General features: G+C 39.1%; 1 protein-coding gene across 3 annotated transcripts in view; it reads left to right on the top strand.

Moving 5' to 3' along the window:
• Window positions 1–478: 478 nt before the first annotated feature.
• Window positions 479–14,354, top strand: part of ryk (receptor like tyrosine kinase) — a 40,130-nt gene continuing 26,254 nt past the window's right edge. For 2 of the 3 annotated variants that reach the window (XM_056378719.1, XM_056378720.1), the window contains exon 1: window positions 479–1,167. In XM_056378719.1, coding sequence (XP_056234694.1) covers window positions 957–1,167 — 211 coding nt within the window. In that variant the 5' untranslated portion in view covers window positions 479–956. The remainder of the gene's footprint in view (window positions 1,168–14,354) is intronic. The other variant, XM_056378718.1, reaches the window with a different exon arrangement.

Below are 14,354 nucleotides of genomic sequence, written 5' to 3'. Positions count from 1 at the left end.
TAGTGCATATTTAAGATGATCATCCCTACTCGTTCTCCAGACTGACTCGAGTTTTTTTGTGCTGCCTTCACCTAACCTCGGAATTTCCGCCGTTGTACGTGCCCTCCCTGACGTTTGGAGTGCTGATGGTCGAATATTAAAAGCCAAGTGAAGTGAATATTTCGACAGCTTATTGATACCGGATTCACGTTAACCGTATTAAATGTATCGACTTGATTGATACTATATGACTGAATGAGATATGGTGGTACCGTTGCTGGTGTACAATCATTGGTGACAACTACTACTAACTACTAACATAAGTACACAATAACAGTAATGTAGATATAGGTATAGATATGGCTTAATCTGACAAATTCAATTAGGTTTTTTACCCTTTCTGGTTGGTTAACGTATACAGAGATTGTAAAATATTTCCGACAGTACCTAAAGGCAGCATTCCACTCCTGTTAGGAGCAGTGAGCGCCCCCGCTGCCCCCCTTCCTGCTCCGAGTGAAAACTGAGATAGTGAGGAAAAGGCTACGGGAGGAAAGACCATGGAGGGAGAAAGCTGGATGTATTAGCTAGTTTGCTACTAAGGGGACCTTCTTTCCTTCTTTCACTTTAGCCTGAAAAAATACAAGCGTCTCAATGTGGCGGTATCCGGTGTGTATTTTATGTGCTTGGAAAACGTCGTAAATCTCCCGAACGTTCAAACATTGAACGGCAGTCTGACCGCGGACGGTTAGCACAGCCCGACTAAAGTTAGCCTGCCCCGGCTAACTTAGCTTCTCTCGGCTAGCAAGACAAGACAAAAACAGGCTAAGTGGAAAGGGAGTTAATGCTACAAGTGGCGCTGTGGCGTAAAGTAAAGTAACTAGTAATGTTGCCTCCTGGGATTAACTTCAGATACGGATGAGAAAGAATTTGGCGACCGGGGAACACCGAGAACAACTGTGAGCCAGAGGACCACTGCTATGTTGGGGTTGATTCACGGCTCTGGCAGCCCGTCTGAGTCCCGAGGTTGGCCACACTCGGTGCTGTGGAGGCTTGGGGGTTTCTTCTTCCTCCTGCTGCTGGAAGGGTCCGGCTGCCTCGCCAGCCCGAGCAGCACCGTAGGCGTCAACAACAACAACCATCCTAGCGTCAACATATACATGAGTGTGGAGGAGGTGAAGAAGCTCTTGGGTAAGAAGGCCTCCTGCATGTAAAGCCAGCTGTCTTCAAACTTTGTAATCAGTGTGTCTTTCTGTGTGTGTGTGTGTGTTGTGATGTAGCTTGGGTGCCCCTTACATCTATATTTTCTGTTTTAAAACTGTACTGAAGTCTGGTGAAACATCACATCTTAATCTGACTATGTTTTTAAAAGCAGTCATAGTGCTACATAGAAAAATAGAACAACTTTATAATTTGAGTTTAATTCCACTGTATGTTATTGTAAAGTTAACAATAATAACTTAAAATGGACTACATGTGCTGCACACATAATCAGTTACGTCTTTTGATGCATTTGGTGTGCTAATTGTGTGGTTAACCAATGGTAAGTGACTGTTGAAGTGAAGCAGTAGCCTTGAGGCTGTAAAAAAGATGAGATTATGTCTTTACACAAATTCAGTAAGGCGTCCAAGATACTGATCTGAAGAAAAGTCACCCTTACTGTTGTGAGTTGCGAATTTATCTTGGACACTGTCTCTGCATTTCCTAACATAATGAGAATATAACAGAAGAAAATAACATGTCTTATTCAAAAGGCCTCATGCTGTGGGCGTATAACAGATTCATGCCATTCATGCAGTCACAAAAATAGTAGACAGCTGGGCAGTAATTGGCTTTTATGAGCTCTCCTGTAGATACAAGAATGACTACATAGATGAAGGTGGAAAATTAGACAAAAATGTACATGTCACGAGTGGATCTTTAATTTAAATCAGTGATTTACTTGGTGAACAGTAGATATCACTAAAAAAATCCCCTCCAGCAATAAAGTCAAAAGTTCCGTCATTAAGAAAACAGACTTGAAGCCTGAAGCAGCTTTACAGTTGTGGTGTGTTTCAAATTTGGGCTGCATCAAGAAAGATATGCTGATACATCTCCAGGAATATTGGAAAGGAGGAAAGGACTAAACCATACATTTAAAAACCACAACTAGAATGGGGTCTGTGTAGTTGAGTGTCATTGTTAAAGTCCACTGCAGGGAGGTTATGTTGGTCCGGTGTGTTGATAGTGATGTTGGGTTGAATGATGTAGCTGCAGGGGATGCACACAGTTGTGTATTGTTTATGGTTTGTTGTCAGGAGCAGCGTGGAGTTATATGTAACCGTCTTCGCCTCATTGAAGCCGTTAGTGTTTGAGCCATACTGTTCACAAAGACTAAAAAACACGCCAGACACGCAAAATAGATAAAAATTGTGCTTTTCTCAAGTTGTTAATTTAGGGTTTGCAGAAAAAAGTGTTGAGGGTGCAGTTTGAAACTAGTCATTTACCATGCGATGACCATTGCACAGTCTAATGAAGGGGTTGAAGTGCTAATGCATAATGTCTTTGTAAAGCGAGGAAGTCCATGACGCATGAATGAATCGTCTTGAAGTAGCATCAGCATTTTTGCATCAGATGTGATTGCAGGAGTAGGAGTCAGTAGAATCTGTTTAATGTTGTCCATTTATCCTGGAGAAAGTATCAGCTGGCTCTGAGCAGGAAGTTGACTAACCTCCTCCCACTGTATATGCAGAGTTGTTCAGTGCCAGCCACCATACAGAAGCAGCTGGTTTGCTTGTGACTTGGTGTTGGACCTCTGATGATTTAACTCAATCATGAGAACCACATTTATGTACATACACGGCAAATATACCAGATACTTTTCCATGTGTTGTGGAGTGCTACATGCACTGTAACAATGCTTTTAAAATGTGTAAACAGGTAAACTGGATGATTTTTTTCCCCCTGGCTTTTTGAAAAGAGCATCAAAGTATTACTCATTGTGCTGTATAAAAACATTTCAGCTCCCTTTCCCCTCTATATAATCTGTCTGGTGTTAGACCGTAGGCTGACTCTGTCCCTTTTGGTTCCTCTTGTTCTCCATCACTCTATAGTTAATCTTCTCTTGCCAGACCAGGGCCTCTCTTGTGGTTTGCCTGAAACCTCACTTGGTCATATGTAGAAATCTCTTAATGTTTGACAACTATGTGTGCGGAGCTAAAAGTATGTGTGGACAGAAACTTCCATGAGGCAGTGGTAGGAAAAACATGTTGGAGGGAGATGAAACTGGCATCAACCCTCACTGTGGTGATAAGCTGATGGAGAGTCTCAATGCAGCTTCATGAAGTCAACCAAGGTTTGCTTGTGTTATTAAACCAGTTGGTACAGAACAGCTCTAGTTATAAAAACCTCAGATTCACAAATCAATTGAATAGACAATGAACAATTATGTATATCGTGCATTTATATTTTTTTTCCTGAAAGAAAAAACACTTTTTACTCTGTTTGATTTGGCATGAAATTTGATTCGGCATGCATCACAGCACCATATGGCAAAGCCTTTGGAAGATTTGTTTTCCCTGCACTGATTTCTGTGTGACACACAATTTTAAAAAGTACACTTTACCAGCCCTGCATGCATACATGCTTTAACGTATATGCCTACAACTTCCTGTTGACAAAAAAGGAATGTAATCTTCTGAAATTGTTTTCCAAACCACATCGAGCTTGTGTCTGTTAACATTTTTGGGAGTTTCTGGAAAGGCTTGTATTTACCATAAGAGTGTCCGGTATACTAAACATTGCTGTCCAAGTGTAGGGGCTTGGACTGGATGATGTTCTGATTTTACTGCTGGGGTATTAGAAAGCCACGGTATATTTTGGCATATTTAGCCTGGTTTCTTAATTTATTAAGATGGCAACAAATAGTTTTGTTTCGTGTTCAAGCTTATACTTCAGTACTTAATTTGTGATTCATAGCATGGCATGTAGGTTGGATATGATCAAAAGAAAAGCAGGGTTTGATGTAGTCTCATATGTTGTTACCTGTCGTTGCAGGGGAAGCACAGGTGCAATTACCAACTAATGACTACCAATTAATGATGACTGGTTTCCAAATATGTTTCCCTGTAAGCCATGCCAGTGAGTCAGCGTGCACATGACATGTCATATAGTAGGAAAAGCACGGGTTCAAAATAGTGCTGAATGATATGCAAAAAAAAAAAATCATATATGGGTTATTTTGACAGATATTGCGATATGAGTCACAATCTTAGTGGGAATTGTAGTATTTGCATTTTGTTTTGACTGGAAAATGATGATGATGTGATTTTTGTTGGTCTTTACCAAACAAGCATGTTCCCTTGATTTGTACGCCAGGGCATTTCTGTAGCATCAAAAAAAAAAAAAGGCAGCTCCTGTGACTTGGATGTTGGCCACTTGGCCATGTTGTGATTTCAACAATATTTCAATTAATTGTTCATCCTTAGAGCAAAAGCTTCAGTTTCAGGGTCCTGGTGTCGACCTTTTCCACAGCGGACATTTTGTGTTGTCACAATAGGAAAATCACGGGTGTGTTTGATAACATTAACAATGGCTGCGTTCCATTTAAGTGTAAGCCGTGTCACTCAGCAAGCATGCACAACAATGTTAATGTTATTAATCATACCTTTTGCTTTTCCTGGTTGACGTGTACAAATGTCTGCTGTGAAAAACGTATGTTGTGCATGCTGGCTCACTGTCATCTCATGGCTTTGTGGATCACTTGAAATTTAAATTTGTCTTCGGCTAGTGTCTGCTAGACAGGAGTTGACAATTAGTGGTAACTCCTGCTCTTGATTAACTGAAATGAAATTCTTGACTGTTGTCTGGGTAATTTGCTGGAAGCATGCTGATTTACAATCAGTCTAAAATGGGTTCATCCAAAAATGAGCAACTCTTCATATCATTATGGTGGTTTTAAATATAGACTGGTTTGTCTCTTTTTTGCCATTTTTAAAAAGACCAAGTGAGTTGTAAATCTTTCTCTAGATTAACAATCTCAATGCACAGCTCGTTAGTGTTGTATCTTTCTCATTAGTGTAAATGACTGACAGCTGGTACATAGTGACCAGTAGTTGTGATGTTCCACCTTAACTATGAAGCACATCAAATAATTGTTTTAAGCTCATCACCTTAAAAGACTGAATCATTACCTGTGGGTAGCTGTGAAGCAACTCTTCCAGTTAGATTGTAAAGTTTAGTTCATGTTGAAACTGTTATAACAGCACCACACCTGACTAACCAGCAGTTTATTATTTCCTTAAACGGTCACAATATAATTTTTAATTATTATTATATTTTATATATATATACCTATACACAGACACACACTACATTCAATAGAAACGTATCTTGTTTAATGCTGTGCAGGCCTGGAGTATATAGACATCAGAAAATCAGAAAAATCTATCAGATAATTCCTCAGCCATTTTTAACCTTTTAAAACCTTTTACAATCCTCTTGAAAGTTTCTTGAAATTTACTGTCTCCATATCCTCTATCATGTACAGGATTTCTGTTAATTATACATTTTAACTACTCGGTCATAAAATTGTATTTGCCAATAAAACCTAGAGACATTATTGTGATGGGAAAAACATATCAACAAGTAATGTAGTCTTGCTTTGGTCTCGGGAGCAGATGGACTGTCTGTTCAGGATTCTTTCATTTTGATAACTTTACCAAACCACCTGACTCTCGAGGGGTTGCTAAGGAACAGGAAAACGTCATGCCTGAACTGAAGCAGGGTTTTGCATATACAGTGTGTTTATCTACGGATGAACTCCAGGCAGCATCCCTGATTGTTTTTGCACATGAGTAATGAGAAGTGAACTGTGTGTCCAAAAAAATCCCACTCCACACATGCATTCCTACCCTCGGCTCCCATATGAGCTGTGATTCAAAACCTGCACCCCTCGTTTGAATTGTCTAAAAGCTACTACTTCAAATTCAATTACTCAAGCCATACTTAACTCCAAGCATCGGTTTCTGCTGGGGGGCAGTTGAAAAATCCTAAGAATCCCTACAAACTTTTCTTTTTACAAAACACGGCTCGTTGTCCTGGTATGAACCAGGACAAAGAGGGGAGGAACTGCTTGTGATGGGTCAAAAACTGGCCAGGCCTCACTTTTTTTTTTTTTTTTTTAAATACAAAGCTTTGTCATTGATCCAAATTTCATTGTGTCTATTTGTAGATTTCTAAAGGGAAGGTTAGTGAAGGTTAAAACAGGCGGTATGTGGATCAGATCTCTAAGAAATTGCTTTAAAGTAGGAAGAGAGTCTTGGACTGGAATTGACATGTACAATGTCCAATGTTTCCTCTAGGGTTTTTTCCAGCGGTAGTGTTGGTGTGTGTTAAACCATGAGTGCGCGATGCCAGACTCATATTTATGTGCGTCGGTGGAGGAGTCTTAAAACGTCTTTTGAATCATTATAGATAGGATTCTTCATCTTCACCTTGTCGTGTGTGTTGATTTACCAGGAGCTTGTATCACTGTGGAGGCCCAGTTCACTGAAGTGATAAATGTGAAGCCTGAAATGCCTCAACACCGAGAATTACTTGCACTATTTTCATTGAACATAAATAGAAAATAAATAATATAAAATAGATATAAACAACCCAGTCTTTCAGACACAAATAGGTACACACAGATAAGTTCACAGGACAAAGTTGCACAGTTGTCTAAGTTTGTACCTCTGAATTTGGCACCCCATATGATCAGTATCTCAATAAAACCTTTTTGATATGTTTGTGCATATTTGTGCTCGCACCTTTTTCGAGAAATTAAACATTGCATTTTTAAATTTAGGCATCAGCATCCCATGAACATCCGAATGACTCCAAAGTAGTGACCCATTCGTTTGCACATTTAATTAAGTCTCAAGTTATGACCAGTTACACAACTAACTAAATTGTGATAACTCGAGAAATAACGAAGCACAGTTTGTTTTGCTCTCATAAATGTGCACAAAGGATTACAAACGGATGAGAACACTTTGGAGTCATTTTGTCATTAATGGGGTGCTGACATAACAGACTTATGCTTAAAGATTTAAAACTTAATCTTCTAAAAAATGGTTCAAGCACAAATTTTTATTTTGTGTGCATAAACTGAACAGTTTTATTCATATCCTGATTAATTGGGGTTGCCAACCACAAAGGTGCAATGTTTGCATAAGGTTTGGTAGTGTAACCTACCAGCGGCGTGCGGTGACTTTTATAGATAGGCAAGCAGAGCCAAACAACCAATTACACCCCCCAACTGCACGCCCTCCAAAAAAACCACCATCAGTGTGTGCGACTCAGCTGTTTACAACAACAATGAGAAACATATGGACCAGACTGAAACATACCTTTTCATGACAGTATCAGTACCAAATCTTTTTCTTAAATCCAGAGCCTGTCCTGTCTCATTTTTTTTTGTGCAGCCTGTCTTGGCTGGATATCTTTTAACTTTCTGGACTCCTTCCTGGCCGAACATGTCTTGGGGTTATTCCTTAGAACTGACACTAAACATATCAAATGTGCAGCACAGAGGAAAAATATCTAAAAAAAAAAAAATCACTTCAATGGAAATCTTCAAAATATTTACCATTAACTGACAACGCCACACTCCAGTGAAAATGTGGAATCCTGCATTTTTCCTGCCTCACTTCCTGACTCATCGTCTGGACTCTAGCTGGGAAGCACAGGGGAGATGTGGGAACTTGTGGTCTTGATGAGTTGTAGCATTTATTTACTGACAAACAGCCTAAAGTGAACATACATCGCACGACCAAGGTCAGAGCTGTTCTGCTAACTTCTTATTCTCTGCTCCAGTTGCCAGCCTCACTGCTCTCTGGGTGGTGGGAGTGTGGCAGGGCCTCCCTTTGTTTCATGCTAGCATCAGTCAGTCAGCAGTTGCGTTTCCTTGTGAATATTCATGAACCACGTGAAATCTCAGTGGCAGCGCTCAAATGCACGCAGGAAAAACACTGGAGAATTGAGCCTTTAAAACAGCAGAAAAGATTGATCACTTCAAATGTCTTGTTTAGTCTAAAACCCACAGATATTCATTTCTGGCATTTATACTTGGAAAATGACTAAATGCGTATCAAAATAGTTGCGGATTATCATTATTTTTATTGATCGGGTATTATAAAGGTTTTACATCTCCAGGTCTATTTTAACAATGGTTCAGTGCAGTATTAAAATTTCTGGGACAGTTATTGTCTAATCAGTCAAAGAGACGCTGCTTCACCAGACCACGTACATAAGGCCAGTGACTCAAGCTACGTGGTTTTACGGGCTTGAATAGCTTTCTTTCTCTCTCTGTTTCCTGGCATTCTGACCATTCACATGATCATTTAGAAGATGAGGAATGAAGTAAAAATACGTTTTTCTGTACATTCGGGACGTTATTTGCTGTCTCCTATAATAATGAGTTTTTTGAGCCCAGTTTTCCATGGTAGAATCAGCAGTGGTCTTGTTCCCGAACACATTACTCTAAGGAATTTTTCTTGGTGGAAAGTACGCTCTAAGAGAGTCTGTTTTCTAGTCTTTGCATGGCATGCTTACTGTTTCCCTGGTCTTAATGCTTACTATAGTACTGCAAAGCAAAACCATGGCTCCCCAGTCTTCAACCAAAATTAGCATTGTGTAGACAAAATAAGCAGTTCCCCATTAAGTTAAGTTTTTCCAGTGCTTTTTTCTGAGTCTGAGAAGGAGAAACATGTTTTGTGCAGCTACAGTTGTTTTCACTGAGACAAACTCCACCTGGTAATACCACTACCTCACATGTTGAAATCTCGAGGAAAAGCAATATTTTTATTTCACTGTGACTTCCAAGTGGGAAAATTCTAGCAATGTGGTCATTTTTTCCACTCGCCCCAGTCATGTGACTAGGTCAGAATTTGGCGTAATTCCTCTGGCCGAGCATGCGTATATGCAAAATAACCAGGTCTCTTGAAAAAAAATGTGAGTGTGTAAAACTGTCCATGTATTGCGAAGAACCAAGTGCATGTTGGATAACCAGCCTTACCCCCCTCCCTCCAAAGAGCTGAAAGGCAAAGCAGGGGCTTTAAAAAAGAGCCTGTGAACAGTGAAGAGTGATTGGCAGCAGTATTCATTTCCTTCATGCCACTCTCCAAGGATCCTGTGGTTGAATAGGGGAGCCCCTGCTTTCACATCTTTTGTCTAAGAGCTGCAGCACTCAAAGGAGATTCTGTAAAGCAACAACCCGTTTTATAAGTTGCTACCCTTCTGTTAAAATCAGAATCAGGAATATGCTATCATCTTTTTTTGTTCTTGTGTGTTCGTTTGGCAGCGAATGTCAAAAGATATTGAGCTTTACTGCTAGTTGTTAGAGTTATACGTGGATGTAATTTTTGCTGTTGTGTTGTGCAAATGAAGAAACATTAGAAGCAGTCGATGCTGAATATTTCCAAGCCTTCTCGTTTTCTGAAGCATTTCTAAAATAGGAGGCACATTTTGTTTGGACATACACTTGGCTAATCTAAAAAAATATTTGACCTTGAGTACACAGCCCAGACTTTCACACTAATGCGTTAACTCACAAAGCTGCCCATGTAAAACAGCATCCTAAAATAGATGAGTAAAGTTGTGTGTGAGACCTCTTACATGACCCTTTAGTCGCCTCGAGATGAAATCACTCTGCCACAAACAGTTAATCATTTTTTCTGTAAACCATTTAATATTTGTTGAGTAAACTAAGGAGCCTCTTTGAGCAACAAATAAGCATCAATGAGGTGCCTATAATGGGACGACGGCAGACAGCCTCGCTCAGATTCCTTTCCCTGCCTTCATCCTCGTCTGCCCTTGGGGCACTTCATGAAATAAAAGAGGGAAATTGATGTATGGTCTCTTTGATGTGAGTCAAAGAAAACCACAGAGATTGTGACTTAATGTGTGTTTTTTCTTCCAACTGTAAGATGCTTTCATATGTGACTGTTTTTGCATCTCCTGCTGCTGTTGTAGCCTAACTAAATGTCTTTGGTCAATATGTTTGATTGTGCTGTCCTCAGTCTGTATTCTGCATCGTTATTGTGCGTTGCTTTTCATTTTTTTGTGGAAGTAAAGCATTATGGGAAAGTGGTTTTCTGTACACTGAAGCTTGACTATGCCTAACCTACTAAGGCATTTAGCCTGGGCCATCAGACAGTCCTAACATGGGGCGGAAAAAAAAGATTAATTATGATATATGATGCACCATCAAGAATTTGTTTAGATAGGTGCTCTTTGCTCTTAGGAAGATGTAAAATATAGCACTGATAAAGGCTAAAAGTGAAAGAGACTTCACATTAATGACCTCCACAGTTTTTAGACCCCATGCCTGCAGACTTTCTGTGGGACAAACATGTCTGCCAACTAACTGTGAGCTGCGATGGCATGTCAGGTGATTTCCTGCTGAAATTGTTGACCCAAAGCCTCATATTAGAGTGGATGTTGTTATAGCAAAGGGTGGCTATTTGAGAATTCAAAGCCAAAATTAAATTTCCTCGAACATCACTACTGTATACCTTTTTTTGTTTTTGTAACATAACATGATATTTTAAACAAGTATATTGGGATATCTTATATTTATTTTATTGTTTGGTTGTTGTGGAGCGGAGAGTGGTGTAGAGGCTTTACATGCTGTACCATAAGATTTAAAATAAATAAATAAATAAATACATTTCAATAAATTTCATGATTTTTTGTTCAGATGTTACAGAATGGTTTGGGCTTAAAACGTGGTACACTTTGAACAAAAGCTAGAGTCTGTTTGTTTGCTGAAATAACAAGTGAAAGCACATGCTCCACATTACAGACAGCCCTAACTTCTATTGGAGATGGGCTTTTGTTTTACAAAAAGCAAGTCTTGTGTTCATTTAAATCAGCACGTATAGCATTCCCATTCTGAATTTCGTCATTACCCATCAAGTACAGTAAATTGAAAATATGCCAACCTGACCGAGCTGTGTTTCTTCTTCTTGTCAAATTGCTAAATGCTTGTTTCCCCAGACATGCTGGTCCGCTGCGTGCTTTTCTGATGGTAAAACTCTGGTGGCCACGAATGACCTTGCTTTTTTAAGAACGGGGGCAACAATAACAATAACATTGTTCATTTTCCACCGTGGCTTATTTTTACTTGTCAGCTGACGGACCGAAATGCTCATCACTCTGCACAGATTTTTTAGCATTGAGCTATTTTACATGATGTCTTTTTCAATCATGGACCAAAATCGGTCTCTTCAGTTTGTAGTTTTTCCAGTGCGTTTGATATTTTAGACCTTGAGATCCTTTGTACATTACCACCACCACCACCACCACCAACCCCCCCCTCCCCTTGCCTCATTCATGCCTGTGGATTTGTGTGGAGTTTCCAGTTGATAGAGTTTCACGCTGGCCCTCATTTTCTCCTTCCTTGGTTAGTGTGGCCAGTATCTTCCCGATGAGAGGCTGGAGGGAGTGTTTATCTCCTGAGCGCTCAGGGATGGAGGCTTTGGGAGGTAAAGTGTCGACTGTCCACACAAGGGGGTCTTTGTTATATCTGTCCTGGACCTTGCCACCTGGCCACTGCCACCTTTTGTTCTCCTCTTTCAAAGTCTGCATCGTGCTCCATAGCTCGCAAGAGAACACTGCGTGTCAACTTAAAACTTTGTAGAGCCAAAAGTGAAAAGACAAACTTAGATTAATTATTCCTGATTTGTTGCTGTAATTTATAATTTTGTTTTGACAGATGTAGATGAAAGGAATAGCCGTTTTCAGTGCATTTCTGAGACATATTTTTTTCTAATGTGATATGTGAAAATGTTTATGGCAACAAATTATTCGTGTCACTTTGAGTCTCTGACCCTGTATGGAAAATATGGGAAGGAGAAATGAGCGAGTAATTCTCTCTCCCTTCTCGCAGTTGAAAGAAGTGTTGATGTGCCCTTGAGCAAGGTACTTAAATTCTGATCCAGTGGAGCTGCTCTGTGGCCAAAGGCAGAGGACTGATTGTACTGGGCAGCTCTGAGGTATAATGTGTTTGGTACTCTAGGAATGTCAGTAGGGTGTTGAGTGGAAAAGAGCATGTGATTCGTCCGGTGTTAAATCCCGGTCAAGCAAAAGTTGTGCATCTTTCTTAATTTCCCGCCTGAGTAGCTTCTGATCATTTTCATCTTTTATAGTGACTCAAATATGCTTTTAAAGGGCTGTGCCTTCATATCTATATCAGAATTCATTCAACTATTACAGTTGTTGGACTCTGCTTGATGCCAGACTATTTAAAAACTAACCATGTTGATCAATGGATGAAGCACCATCACATCATTGGTTGTAGTGTGTGTGCAGCGCATTTCTTTATCCACTGTTTCTAGCGAGCATTAGGGCGCAACTAATGATGATGATTATTTCATTGTTGTAGAATCAGCTGTCAGAAAATAATGACAAATCTCGAAGTTAATGACTTGAAATGTATTTTATTGTATTCTTGGAGTGAACATGCCCACAGAAGGATAACAAATGTATTTCATAGCTGTTAAAACTAAACAAAACTGTCATCGCAAACAAAGCATTTATTATTTACAACTAATTATCCAGTTCTTTCTCCCACTCTCTCTTGTGACTCTCTTGACTACTAATAATAATACTACTAATAATGTTAATAATAACAGTAATACTTATTATTATTATTTTGACACAAATGGGGAAACAAGCCAAATGTTGTCTTGATATTGGCAAAACAAAAGATTGGCAGAAGCTACCAGCGATCACTCTGAACGTTGTAGATCACCGCGATCATCGTCTATCGACTCAACCTTAATCATTACAGCGACCAATAGCTCTCACAAAGTAGTATAATACATAATGTGACATGAATATTCTATTAAGACAGACTCTAAAGAACTTATTTTGTGCATAATTTATACTACTTTCACAACCATTAACATTACTATCTAACTGTTTTAATCGTGTCCCTCATTACTGTCTTTAATTTAGGTGTCGCTTAAATCGGGTGTTCCACTTGTAGGACTAGAATTGTTTTTAAATGACTGAGACTGACGTAATTATGGTGGAAATCAAATGGTTTTTTGTTTTTTTTCCTGTACAATTTTAATCCTAATAATTGAAGCTGTGCAACCATGAAAAGTTATATAAGGACTCCTCTTCCTGCTTTCCCACTTTTGCACAACATCCAGTCTAATATTGAATCAGCTGGCAGTCACTGGCTGTAAGGAAAGCCACAGGTAGTTGTTCCACGTCGAAGCAAACACCAACAATGAGTAACAGAAACCAGCGATGCACCGCCTACAGTTTTTAGGGCCTCAGTTCAGATTTTTGTTTTTGCAGCAGTACAGTGTGTGACCCGTCGATCAAGACGCATTGCTGATTTATGATGATGAATTTCATCACGTTTTTCTATAAACAGTGTCACATCATGTAATTGTGCATGACAAACATAAACTGTAGCGCTGATTTTTACAGATGGTTCTTATGGCTGCATGTCACTGTGGGCCAAGCCATGCATCACGATAGCCAAGGTTTATCCAAACATAGCTGTAGATGTTAGTCTGTGCTTAATCAGGGCTTGACGCTTGCTTTTTACTCAAAGAACACATCTGCTCCTAAGTTTAAAAATTTAGGAGCGCATAAAGAACTTTATGGCCGCAATGAAAATGTATCAAATAATGTGTTTTTCCTTAATAAAGGAATACGAGGAGACATTTACAAGAAAGTTAATTAAATTTATTTGAATACAAATAGTACACTGTTTTAATTATTTCTGCTTCAAACTGTATTTATTTGATAAATATGTAATTATTTATACTTTTAATTGCTTTAAACTTTATGTATAAACAGAATGAATGGTATTAACACCTATAATGAAGTTCTTAGTTCTAAACGCCAAAAAAAAAAGAGGCTGCTTGCATATACAGTGCTGCATACATGTAACATGAGGTATCAATATTTAGAAGTGGAAAATATGGTTAAATAAAAGATGTAAATGGTTGTTTGACCAACAGAATTTGGTGTCATTTAAAAGTAAAAAACACTTTTCGCAATTTAAAGCTTGATGATGCATTACAGTAACCATGAAGCAATAACTTTGATATATAATCTATCTGTGTTAAATCCTGAAAGCTCAAGGGAGCTCGAGTTGAGTGATTTCAGACCAGCGCAGGTGACACAGTGTGTTCTGCCCTGGCTATTGTTAATCACTTGACACCAGCGGAGAGGAATGGAAATGTCCAGCAGGAAATAATCCCTCAAAACAAAATGCTGCCAAGTTATTTTCCCCTTTTGAATTTAAGAAGTTTGTTAGCATTAGGGAAAAAAAAAAAACATCTGCATCTGTAATGGCAAACAGCGTGATGGTGTAGTGGGGCTCTTTTTAT

Source organism: Seriola aureovittata, chromosome 6 (genome assembly GCF_021018895.1).
Source record: "Seriola aureovittata isolate HTS-2021-v1 ecotype China chromosome 6, ASM2101889v1, whole genome shotgun sequence".
In the NCBI taxonomy this organism is placed as follows: Eukaryota; Metazoa; Chordata; class Actinopteri; order Carangiformes; family Carangidae; genus Seriola; species Seriola aureovittata.
Note: the sequence above shows the minus strand (reverse complement) of the source record. Positions and strands in the feature narration are given on the sequence as shown.